Source organism: Desmodus rotundus, chromosome 3, assembly GCF_022682495.2.
Source record: "Desmodus rotundus isolate HL8 chromosome 3, HLdesRot8A.1, whole genome shotgun sequence".
Classification (NCBI taxonomy): domain Eukaryota; kingdom Metazoa; phylum Chordata; class Mammalia; order Chiroptera; family Phyllostomidae; genus Desmodus; species Desmodus rotundus.
This window is the reverse complement of record NC_071389.1, coordinates 170,216,004-170,228,745: the sequence shown is the minus strand read 5'-3', so window position 1 is coordinate 170,228,745 and position 12,742 is coordinate 170,216,004. Positions and strand designations below refer to the sequence as shown.

Here is a 12,742-nt window from a genome sequence, read left to right as displayed (position 1 = left end):
ATAATGCATTCCTTCAAAGTGCTTATCATTTAGAAGGGCAGATAAAATGTAAAAATACCTGTTTTTAGATTAATACCTGTTCCTATTTAAAATTCTTAACAAATTAGTATTGGAAGAAAACCTGATTCTTTAAAAAAAATTATATTTATGAAATGTGCAGCAAACATTCTTGCCTACTGTCTGTAAATTCCACAGCTCCCTCCTTTGGTTTGATTAATTTGTTAAAGTGCCTAACAGAACTGAGAAACATTTATATATGCTTACCAGTTTATTATGAAGGATGATATAAAAGATATGTAAGAATAGCTAGATTAAGAGGTACATGCTGCAAGGTCCAGAAGGGTCCTGAATGCAGGAACTTCTGTTCCCCTGGAGTTTGAGGTGCACCAACCTCCCAGTGTGTCTGTGTTCATCAACCTGGAAGCTCCTCCAACCCCCTCCTTTGGGCTTTCTACAAAGGCTCCATTACATAAGCAACATTAAGTCCTTGGTCATTGATGATTGAACTCGTCTACAGTCCCTTTTTCCCCCCTCTGAAGGTTAAAGGTTTAGCCCCCCCTCCCCCTGCCCCGGTGGGGCTAAAAGTTTCAATCGTCTAATCACTTGGTAGGTTCCCCTGGCAACCAGCACTCATTCTTAGGGGCTTGCCAGAAGTCACCTCATTATCATAAACTTAGATGTGATTATAAAGGGCTTGTTATGAGTTACAAGATACTCCTTTCACTTCTGTGGCTTCAGAATTATTCAGCAACCTGTGACAAAAGACCAAATATTATAAGTGAAGATGCTCACATTTCACTTATGTTCAGGAAACCTTGAGGATTTTGGTATGCTATGAGATAGGAACAGTAGATGATATATTTCTTATAATAAGGTATATATATTTCTTGTAATATATATTTCTTATTGTAAAGTATAATATCACACTTGCATTTTATACATAAGGAAACAAAGGTACAGAGAAGTTAAATTGTTCAAAGCCACACAGCTAGTAATTTTTGCAGTTTGACTCCAGAGCCTAGCCCTTTTCTTCTAAACCAGTATGTTTTCCATGCATATGACTTTAGCTGTTTATTCCTTACTACATTGTGTATTCTTTTTTATACTTGTATTGATGGGAAGTTTTACATCCTGCGATATAGTATAATGAAGTGCAATCGTATATTTTAAATAAAGATTTTTATTAGCAACATACTTTTTATTAAAGTTATTGGGGTGACATTGGTTAATAAGATTATCTAGGTTTCAAATGTATAGTCCTGTGATACATGATCTGTGTATTGCATAGTGTGCACATCACCCAAAGTCACATGATCTTTTATCACCATATATGTGATCTTCTTTACCCTTTACAACCCCTACTTCTCCCTTCCCTCTGGTAACCACCATACTGTTGTCGGGGGGGGGGGTTGTTTTTCTTGTTTGTTAATTTGTTGCTTTCAGTTTTATATCCCACATATGAATGAATGAAATATGGTTCTTCTCTCCGACTTACTTCGCTTAGCATGATAATCTCAAAGTTTATCCGTGTTGTTGCAAATGGCAATATTTCATCTTTTCTTATGGCTGAGTAGTATTCCATTGTACAGATGTACCACATCTTCTTTATCCAGTCATCTATCGAAGGACACTTTGGTTGTTTCCGTGTCTTGGCCACCATGAATAATGCTACTGTGACATAGGGGTGCATATATCTTTGCAAATAAGTGTTTTCAAATTTTTCAGGTAAGTACCCGAAGAGGGATTGCTGGATCATATGCTAACTTTATTCTTAATTTTTTGAGGAACCTCTATCTAGTTTTCCATAGTGGCTGTACCAGTTCATATTCCCACCATCAGTGATAAGGGTTCCTTTTTCTCTACAACCTCTCCAATACTTGTTATTACTTGTCTTGTTGATAATAGCCATTCTGACAGGTGTGAGGTGAGGTGGTAGCTCATTGTAGTTTTGGTTTGCATTTCCCTAATAGCTAGTGAAGTTGAGCATCTTTTCATATATCAGTTGGTCATTGTATGAGGGAGGACCCAAAAAAACCTGCAATTTATTTGTAAAAAATTGTGTATTTATTCTTATATGTTAAGAATACATGTTATATGTTCAGTCACCTTCAAAGGACTCTCCATTTGAAACAGTATAACTACTGAGACATGTTTTCCACTGCCCCAAACAATTTTTGAACTCTCGGTTGTGATGCCTTTTAGTGCTTCTGTTGTTTCTTGTTTTACCTCTTGCATATCAGCAAAACATTTCCCTTTGAGGACATTTTCATCCAGGGAAACAAAAATTAGTTGGTTGGGGCCAGATTGGATGAATAGGGAGGGTAAATACAGGGTCATGCCATTTCTGTTCAAAAACTGCTGAGCACTCAGTGAGGTGTGGGTAGGTGTACTTATAAACCACCCATCATGAAATGGGCAAAGGCATTGAAAGAGTCCTCAAAAAAAAAATTCATTCAAGCCAAATGCAGCCTCTCACGCCAGCTGGTTCACTCATACAAATGGGTTCCCAGAACACTCAGCTAGTGGGGGAAACCTGTACTACAAGGGACCTGCCCTCCAGGAGATAATTCTGGTTTTTGGGGGTCCCCCCTCATACATCTTTGTGGAAGAAGTGTCTGTTCAAGTCCTCTGCCATTTTTAAATTGGATTGTTTGTTTGTTTGGTGTTGAGTTGTATGCGTTTTTTTGTATATTTTAGATACTAACCTTTTCTCAGGGCTGCTGTTTGCAAATATCTTGTTCTAGTCAGTTGGTTGCTTTTTTGTTGTTGGCTATTTGTTTTGCTGTGCAGAAACATACAGTCCCATTCATGTATTTTTGTCTTTACTTCCCTTGCCTTTGGGGTCAAATTCATAAAATCTTTTCCAAGACCAAGGTCTGTAAGTTTAGTACCAGTGTTTTCCATGTAATTTGTTTTAGGTCTTATATTTAGGTGTTTGATCCATTTTTAGATAATTTTTGTATATGGGGACAAACTTCATTCTAGTTTCATTCTTTTGCATGTGACTTTTTCCAGCACCATTTATTGAAGAGGCTTTTTTCCTCCATTTTATATTTTTGGATCCTTAAGCTAACAAAGCATTATTAAAAGAGATTGAAAAATATACAACGAAGTGGAAATTTTGTGTTCATGGATTGGAAGGATCGACATAATTAAAATGTCCTTATTACCCAAAACAATAAACAGATTTAATGCAGGCCCCATCTAAATCCCAATGACAGTTTTTAAAATAAATTAATTCTCACCTGAGGGATACATGTACTGATTTTAGAGAGATAAGAAGGGAGAAAGAGACAGAGTGGAAAACATTGACTTGTTGCCTCCTGTACATGCCCCAACCCAGGATGGAACCTGCTACCTAGGTATGAGCTCTGAACAGCTGTTGAACCCACAATCTTTTGGTGTTTGGTACAACATTCCAACCAACTGAGCCACCTGGTCATGGCCCAGTGACATTATTTAAAAGAAATAGAATAAAAAATTAGATTTGTATGGAACTACAAAAGACCCTGAATAACCAAAGCAGTCCTTAGAAAAAAAATAAAGCCATAGGCATCACACTCCTTGACTTCAAATTATGCTACAAAGTGACAATAATCAAAACATCATGGTATTGGCAGAAAAACAGACACAGACCAGTAGAACAGAATCGAGAGCCCAGAAATAATTCCACTCGTATTTGAGTAAATAATTTTCAGCAACGTTTTTAAATAGAGATCATTATAGGGTAAAAGTTTTAAAAGTAATATTTCTGGCTAAAGTATTTCTTTGGAAGTAAAGCCTTATTAATATTATCAGAATCTTAAAATATATTATTTAACTGAAATTGATTGTAAAGCACACACACAGCTATTTAAAGCTCCTAATTACAGTCATCTGTTTTCTCCATTAAGTCCTAAGACCCATTTTTCCCTGACATAAATAAAGTTGTGTTACTTTATGTTGTGGTCGGTTATACAGAATTGTTGGGTCAGTAAAAATTGTTTTCAGATGTTTGTTACCCCTAGAATGTTTTTCTTACTTAAGTATTCTTTTTGAAGGCATACCAGAAAGTACAACTTTGAGGTAAATGTATGTTAGACTTGAAAATAAAAATTTTCTAAGATTCAACAGAAGACTAAACTTTCCTAATCTGGAATTTCAAACTGACTTAAGGTTTCATAAATTAGAGCATAAGGAGTAGTAGGCCTTTGAAGCTTAAAGTTTAATCCTTTTTAGGTTATCAAGAACTTGAGCATGTGCATATCTGCTTCTCATAAATGCACATTATAAACACTCATCTGTTATCATCCCATGAAAGGTGGTACAGTTGATAGTTTTAGTGAGCAAGAAATCACTTTGGGGTAAAAGTCATTCTTTAAGACTAGTAGTGGGGTCTGCTAAAGGAGGTGCAATGAAGAACTTGGCACCGTAGGGCCTGTGAGTTATGCAAATACTGGGCTGCATTCTTTGACACCATCTATTAACTCACTTAATATTTGGAGTTCCTTTTTTCTTTAAAAAAAAAAGGTAGTTCCTACTACCACCCAGTAAAAAAAATACTCTGTAATCTTTTCTTGTTTTGCATTATGATTGGCAATATACCTTTTAACTGCTATAAGTAATAAAAATATATATGTGAAGTTGGCTATAAGAAATGCCAAAGTTTCACCTAATAAAATTTTGGTATGCCTCAAGAAATATATAAATATATATATTTTTTGTTTTTGAGATTGGATTTTCATTTGTTTATATTTTTATGTCAAGTAACCAGGTCCTTTGACAATGTATTTTTAAGAGAACCTGTTAGCAATATTCATTAAAAATACTTGGCAAAAAGAAAAAAAAAACTTGAAAAAATAAACACCATTTAACCAACACCTGTCAGTGTTGATGCTGACTGAAGTCTGCCTACACAAGCAGGTTACAGAAATTGGGTTCTAGTTTTTAAATGACAATAGTTTATTGTAATTTCTTTTGGTGTAGGCAAAAGTGATTTTTGGCCGCCTAGATAACTGTACACTTAAATATTTCCTTTAGATATTTTACATTAAAAAGCATCAAGAAAGTATTGTTTATGGAATTGATGAAAAAAGAAAAATTAACAATATATTTGTTTTTCAAAGAAATGTATTATTATAATTATTTTTCTGCCTTTCTCCTTAGGCTTCTCATTTCTTTTGGGGACTGTGGGCTTTGATTCAAGCCAAATATTCTACTATTGAGTTTGATTTCCTTGGGTAAGTTTAATTTTACTGTATGTATTATACAGGGTCCAGCAGAAGTAAGGCCTGCTTGAGTGTGGTTGGTAGGATAATAATATGGGTGTAATCATTTGTTTTTTATTTGAACATTTCACCTAACATGTCATATGGTGTGTTTGAGTGTGATATTTGTTATGTTACAGAATTACATACATGCTATGATTTTGTAATAAAAAGGGGGCATTATTTGTGCTGGACCCTGTATTTGTCTCTGCTTTCTTGGAAGTAACATTTAGAACTCATAGGGGACATTGTAGTTATTATTTTCAATCAAATGTTATAAAGGTTGCATACAGTTAATAATTGGTCAGAGAGGAAATTGGTATAATCTGTTAAATATGGTTAATATTAGAAAAGTGTCCAGTAGGTGGTGCAATAAACTAAAGATACGTTCTTTGAAATTTTTTTAAAACTTTAAAAAAATTAGTTTAGAAGAGCGGGTGGAAATAAAGGGTGGATTAAGTTTCCAGCTTCGACTAATTCTGTCATTCTCTTTCCTCACTAGGTATGCAATTGTTCGTTTCAACCAATACTTTAAAATGAAGCCTGAGGTTACTGCATTAAAAATGCCTGAGTAAAAATGTAATTACTCTCAAGTAGCTGAACAATGCTTGTGAATTTTTTCTTAAGAAATTCCATGAAGCCGATTATTTGTTAAAATTCTGTAATTTAATTTGGATATCTTGCTCTACAAATTATGCGCCTGTCAACCAATCTGTTTTTTTAAATAGACTGGTGTCAAAAAATAGACCTACTGCTATCAGTATGTGGTAGATTGGAAATTTATTAAATCTACAAAAAGGTATAAAGATGTCAGTTCAATCTTTTTTTGATAATCTGTTATATGTGAATTATTTATTATAAATGTAACATGATTCTTTGATTGCTTTCATGTATTTCATCTGTTAAATGTAAGCAATGAAAAATGTTCCAGAGTGAATTTTGGTTTTAGTTTTAGTTAAACATTCTAGATGTTCGTTGTAACTTTTTGATCTTGATGCACTGTAAGTAAAATGGATCATTTAGTCTTGAAATGCCAGGCACTGGTATAGATAACTTAGGGCGTTCATTGAAAAACATCTATTTGGGAGGCTAAAATGCATTCACTGTCTATGGTAGTGGTACACCTTTTTGAATTGAATATTGGAAGCTCTTTCTTTTGGGGGAATATACCTTAGAATTAGATTCTCATCTCCCTACATAGTCTGGCATATAAATATTAATATTTACTATGTAATCCTGGAGTAGATATGATAATTTTGTTACCAAAAATCTGGATTCATTAATGTTTTCATGTACTCAATGTGGTCATTTAGGTTACTAGTTTTGTTTTTAAGATTTTAGTGTATCAAATTGTTTCTAACCAAAAGTTTTATTTTACTTATTGAGATGTTCTATGTATGTTATTAAATAATAGCTAGTAGAACAGTTGCTAATTTTTGAAACAAAGGTTGAACGTTTATCATACTTGGGAACAAGAAAATGTCATTTAGGTTAATTCTTTTTTTACCCCTGTAGATTCATTTCTTATTATTTTGGTTTCATGTTTTAGTTTGGCTCCATGTCTTTATAATGATAGCAAATAGTTGCTTGATACCTGTAGGTTCAGAGAAATAAGTTGAGGTGGTTAATAGAATTAAATATGGAACATTTAAGGCATTGATATTATACACTTAAAATCTGATATAGCAAAATGTGAATTAAGCAGAAATACTTCTGTTAGTTTTGATTTCTCTTGATTTTGTTTGTATATTTTTTATTTTGTTATTGAGTGAGAGGATGGTAATTATTATATGGAAGGAAGTTAGATCTTTGGGATAAGTAGGGGTCAAGTTTTGAAGACTGCTGTGTGGAGTTGAATAGCCATGGTTGTTTTTTCTTAGAAAATTAGTCTGACAAGCTTTTCACTTTGGTCACATAAGTGCCCATGTACAAAGTTGGCTTAATGGATCTGCATATTCAGAATATGCAGCTACAAATTTATCCTCTGAGAAATCTTCTGGGGAGTCTGATGTATTATTCCAAATGACTTATTCTCAAATAAGTGCTTTAAAATACTTGGATTATCTCAAGATGTTTAAAGGTAATAAAGTAGAAACACTTAAAGGCCATTTTAAATGGTAAATTCTAGTTACATAAATGGAATCTTAAAATCTGTTTGTATATATAACAGTGTTAGACCAAGGTTTGTTTTCTACCTCCCCAATGTTAAAAATGTTCACTTCTGTTTTTATAAACCACATTATTGTAGAATTATAGAATTTTACCCAATTGACTGAATGAATGGAATCCAATGAAATAATAACTGTTTATATAATGTTAGAATATACTTGAAAAATTGTTTTTGGTGGGATTTTTATCTGTGGTTGGATTATTTTCTTAAAACGATGAAAAATATGTAATACTCCTGATTTGTTTTGCTTTCCAACTTCTTAAAGTGCAACAGTATATACTATGGGAGGAGAGATCATTTTTCTACCTTACTCGATAGTCTTCAAACTATTTTGAATAGAGATTCACTGAGCCGTCGCTGGTAGCCTATGCATAGCTGCTAGCTGTGACACTATTATAATAAGCATTTCAGAAAGATTCATGTAGAAGTGAATGTAGAGGGGGATAAAGGCTCTCACTTTATCCCTAGGAGAGTATCCACTGGATCTTGGGAACATAATCAGATATTTAAGATATTTCCCTGACTCTCTGGTTAGGTTTTTGGATGTTGTGATGCTCCCACTTCAGGTTTTTTGGGGGATCATGCTACAGGCATTTAATATGGTTCAAATTGCTTCCCTTTTTGTTAACCATTTAAGAGATTCTAAAGGAAAAACATCCCTCTAAAATTATCCTGTGGCTTCTTGAGATATCTGTTGCCTTTTTATGTTAAGCTAAGGAACTTGAATGCCTTACCTAATAACTCAACTTGTAAGCTCATTTTGTAAATAGGAAATGGTTGTTAGAGAAGTGGCATTCATGTGTACACTCATTGTTAGTCAATAGACCATAGTGGCCTGGATGCTTTAACAAGCAAAGTTCCACGATTTTTTCCTCTCTGTTCCTTACATACTTGTTAGATCTCACTGACCAGTAATGTTGTTTTCCCTCTTCTGACTGCACACTACTACCATTTTCTGGAGATCAAAGAGATGTGGTAGTAAATCATACTATTCACATGATCATTTGAGATCAGTATGAGCACAAAACTCATCAACTAGGTCTGCCTGGAATGTATATAAAACAGTGTAAATAAAAATTTGTAAATTAGTGTGAATTGTATCTTGCATATGAGATTGTGTATTGTTTTGCATTCTCTTCCCTTTTGTAGAAATTTTTCTGTGAGGAACTAATCTAGTTCTTTGGTTTTAGACTGGAAATAGCCAGCAGTTCTGGCTACACAGTAAGATAACAATAGGAACTTGAAATAGGGTTTATCAGTTTTTGTTAATGTTAGTACTTATTTATTTAGCCTCTCAGTGCCTAATAATATTTCTCTTCATTCTTTAGTTGTTCATTAGTTTTTGTGAAGTTAGATTCCTGCAAGTGGTCAATCATTATACACTGTTAGAGCTCCATTCCATAATTCTAAGCTAAAGCAAATTAAAAATGTAACTTAAAAAATGTACACTGAAGTATTATTCCTTTCCTATTTTCAAGGTGGTTAACCTAACCTTTTTCTACAGGAAACCCATGAAATTTTTGATATCTGAATGTGATTCTAAATCCTCTGTATACAAGAGATACGATACATGGCGTCTCTTAGTTCAACCTAAGCATATCTCAGTTGGCTTTTCTAAATCTAAAGTGGTTTATTATGGAATTGTAAAAAAACAAAAAGATATAAGCAATCTTATAATGACTGCCATTTTCATTTTTGCTGGACTAAAAATATTTATTTTAACTTCATAAATGTTACTTAAGCTTCCAAAGTTAAAGGAAAAGTCCCCCAGACACTTTGTTAACAAGTTAAAAACCTCCACTTTAATAATTATATAGGTATTTGTTTTTTACATTACACAAAACCTTCTGTACCATTTTTTAATTCCTTTGTAATATAAATGAGAATACTATCAGTTCGACTTTCTGCTGTAAATTGCCTTCAGTAAGCATTTTATACTGCATTCCAAAGTGATAGAGACAGACCGTTGATAGAGAGTTGCAATGCTTTATGCTAGGAGGGTTTTGTTATTGGCAGCAACTTGCACTGCTTTACAAAAACGGCAAATACTAGTAATTGTTATGCACAGAGGAAAATGGTAAAACAGCTTTATCCTTATTTCAAAATTGATTTGCTATGAGTTTTCTTTAGTTCATTAGATTTTAGAATGTCCTTGGACTGGAAACAGTTACATAGGGCAGTCTGTTTTTCTGCTCCCCCCCCCCCCCCTGCCCTCATACCACCTAGGTGATGAGTGTTATGTTTGGGGGTTGATGTCTTTGGACAGAAAAGCATGTCAATTATTTTAAATGAATTTCCCCCCCCCCCCGATCTGTGAAGCTTAGTCTGTAAAATGTGTTGCTATAGAAGAAAATAATTGGGTTTGCATTACTTGAAAATTTGAAAACAAATTAATAAGATATATCACATAATAAATACAATTTCACACTAAAAATTTTATTTCTGGAACATAATTTGGAGTGGACAGAAAACTTCAACTATTTCAATGGAAAAAATAACAATAGTGCTTATAGAGAATACCCATTTGTGTTGGGCATCCAAAATTAAAGTTTTTCATAGGTTTTTGTCCTGAAATCTGCATTCTCTTTTTCCCTATGCACTACTTATGCTACTGATGTTACCAATTATCAAACAACAGGTTAAAATAAAATGTGTTAATTATGAATCCTATAGCTTTTTTGTTATAAAAAACCATTGTGTAAAATACTCCTCATGTAGACATATTTTTGTTTACATCTTATCCATTAATGGTATAAATACCCATTAATCATTTTAACAAAACACAAGATATGTACACAAATTAAAAAGATTACATACTGTATTTAAACTAGTTAGTGATGAATAAGAAAAAGTGGCTGATTTAAATTGTTACATTAGATAAATTTTAAAACTCTAACGGTAACTTTCATAGCTCGGTGAAGATCTGATGATACCCCTGTCAACTAGCTCTTGTGACCTGGAACAGAGCCCCAGAGGCAGTGGCGCAGGCAGGAGGAATTGCCTGCCCTGGTTGTGGTGTGCTCCTACTTCAGTTTGGGTGGTGACACGCTGGAATTTTTACTGTCCAGTAATCTGAAGAAGTTACCTGTTATTTGTACTGAAGTAGCTATAAATTGGTGGAATTTGCAAAGAGGAAACCTTTTACCTGTATTGTATTTAGAGCCTTTGTACAGCTGGGTGAAATTTCCATTATAATGAAGTATTTGAATTTGAAAATATACTATTGTAAGACAGAAGACATGGCATTATTCCATGTTTTTAAATTCTAATTTTTCAGTTTCATAAGAAAAGAAAATAATTGTCATTGCATTAGTTGTGTGTTAAATTTGGGGATTGGCATAAAGCTTAAATTTGTGTTTATCAGGTGTGAACCATAGTAGTATAATGCTGCTTTGTATATACTGTAAGTGCTACAAATAGTCTCGGCACTGAAAATGTATTGATACCTCTCAAATGAATGCGGCTTTTGATGTAGGTGTTTTGACATGCCTCAGAAAGTGAGCGTCTGAGAACTTGTTCATCTGTTTGGAAATGAAGATACTTCCTGTTTTTTGTTGCTTATTTTCGTATTTAAAATTTAATTTTTACATTTTTACTACTGTTAATTTAAGTAAAATTTGTTCTGTGGTTAAAATGGGGTTGCCAGTGAAGAAAATTAAAAACAGCCTCATTCATATAACGCTTAAGTAAAAATATGTTTTTGCTCTATGTTCATAAACTTTTAGTGAAGCTGTTTGTATTTCTGTTTAAGTATAAGTGATGTTAAGGCTTTATTTCTGTTTAATAAGGCCTTTTACCATTGATTTAAATGAAGGAATGTATCTTTTGAAGAGATTTATATTCTGTAAATAAAAAATTGGTTGTAACATTAAAGTTGAGTCCTAGTTGTATCCATAAATCTTGTCACTTCAACTAATTTTTGTGGTTTTTCTTTTGTGGAAAAACAAGACTTTAAAGTTAGTGTATAACTATTTGTATATTTGAAATGATTGTTTAATTTCTAATTCTCTGGTTTTATAATATTGTATTTAATGGCTTTGGAAGTTAGAAATTCATTTTATTTTTTACCACATGCTTCTGCATAATTTGGTTTTTATTTAGTTGAGTCTCAATTTAGAGAGGTATGTAGGTACTTTGGTAACTGCCACTGATTTCCTAGAGATGACCAGAATTTAGTGTTCTTAGAATCTAGCATCCCAGCAGCTTTTCAGGCTCTACCCAGTGTATATTTTTAAACTGTATGTCCATAACATTGAAACAGCAGTAAAAGACTTTTCATCTCTAGGTGAGTTTCAGGCAAGCTGTAATTGGTTTTCTCATAATATTGCATAAATGTCAGTAAAACCCAAGCCATGCATCATTGACTTATACCAGAAATTAATATTTAAAGCAGCCATCATTAATATTATTCAGGAATCAATTTACATTTATCTAAAAATTTGTCAGTTCCATTGCATTAGCTGCTTTACCCCCTTAACCTAACCAGAATATTACAAAGGAAGGATCAGTCCGAAACTACTCTTTGACATATCAGGTTTTTTTACTATATTATTTTAATGCAACACAAGATCATGAATCAAACATACTAAGTTCCGCTGCACTGCAATTTCTCTAATTGGTCTCAACTATATCGTGAATCTTAATAGTTGAAACTGCCCTGGCCGGTGTGGCTCAGTGGGTCGAGTGCCAGCCTGCTGACTGAAAGGTCGCCAATTGGATTCCCAGTCAGGGGACAGGCCTGGGTTGCAGGCCAGGTCCCCAGTTGGGAGCATGCGAGAAGCAACCGAGCGATGTATCTCTTGCACATCGATGTTTCTCCCTCCTCTCTCTAAAAATTAAAAAGTTCAAATAGTTGAGACTTATTTAGTCTCTCTTATTAAAACACTGTATATTTACTAATTAGCTGATAAAGGATTGTCATTTTAGTCCTACAACATTTTAAAAATCTGGTAAAGGATTGTCATTTTAGTCCTACAACATTTTAAAAATCTAACTCAAACTTTCTTTTTACTCAGTTTTGTAACACTTGGAAAAAATTTAAAATTTTATTGTACTTGCAGTTTTTTTCTTTTTTCACATGTAAGCAGAAGGCTGTGTAGGTGCCTTGTAAAAGGCTGTCTTGGTGACATCCCTAACAAGAACCTAAAGCAATGCTGCTAAAAATGATTTCTGAGCTCCAACTTTGAAATATTCTAAAAAGAAAAAAACAAGAAAGAAACGTAACCACTTGACCACATTTGCCAGTGAGTTTTTTTCCTCGGTTAGAGGAGCAGAGTTTTTTGGTCTTAACTTTATTTGATGTTGTATTGACATTAGCTTGTTTACG

The 12,742-nt window shown here is 33.5% G+C and overlaps 1 protein-coding gene across 1 annotated transcript in view; it reads left to right on the top strand.

The window, feature by feature from the left end:
• ETNK1 (ethanolamine kinase 1) overlaps positions 1 to 11,289 on the top strand; it is a 103,629-nt gene extending 92,340 nt beyond the window's left edge. Inside the window, exons 11-12 of the mRNA XM_024575895.3 lie at positions 5,146 to 5,219; positions 5,749 to 11,289. Coding sequence (XP_024431663.1) covers positions 5,146 to 5,219; positions 5,749 to 5,821 — 147 coding nt within the window. The 3' untranslated portion in view covers positions 5,822 to 11,289. The remainder of the gene's footprint in view (positions 1 to 5,145; positions 5,220 to 5,748) is intronic.
• Positions 11,290 to 12,742: the final 1,453 nt, after the last annotated feature.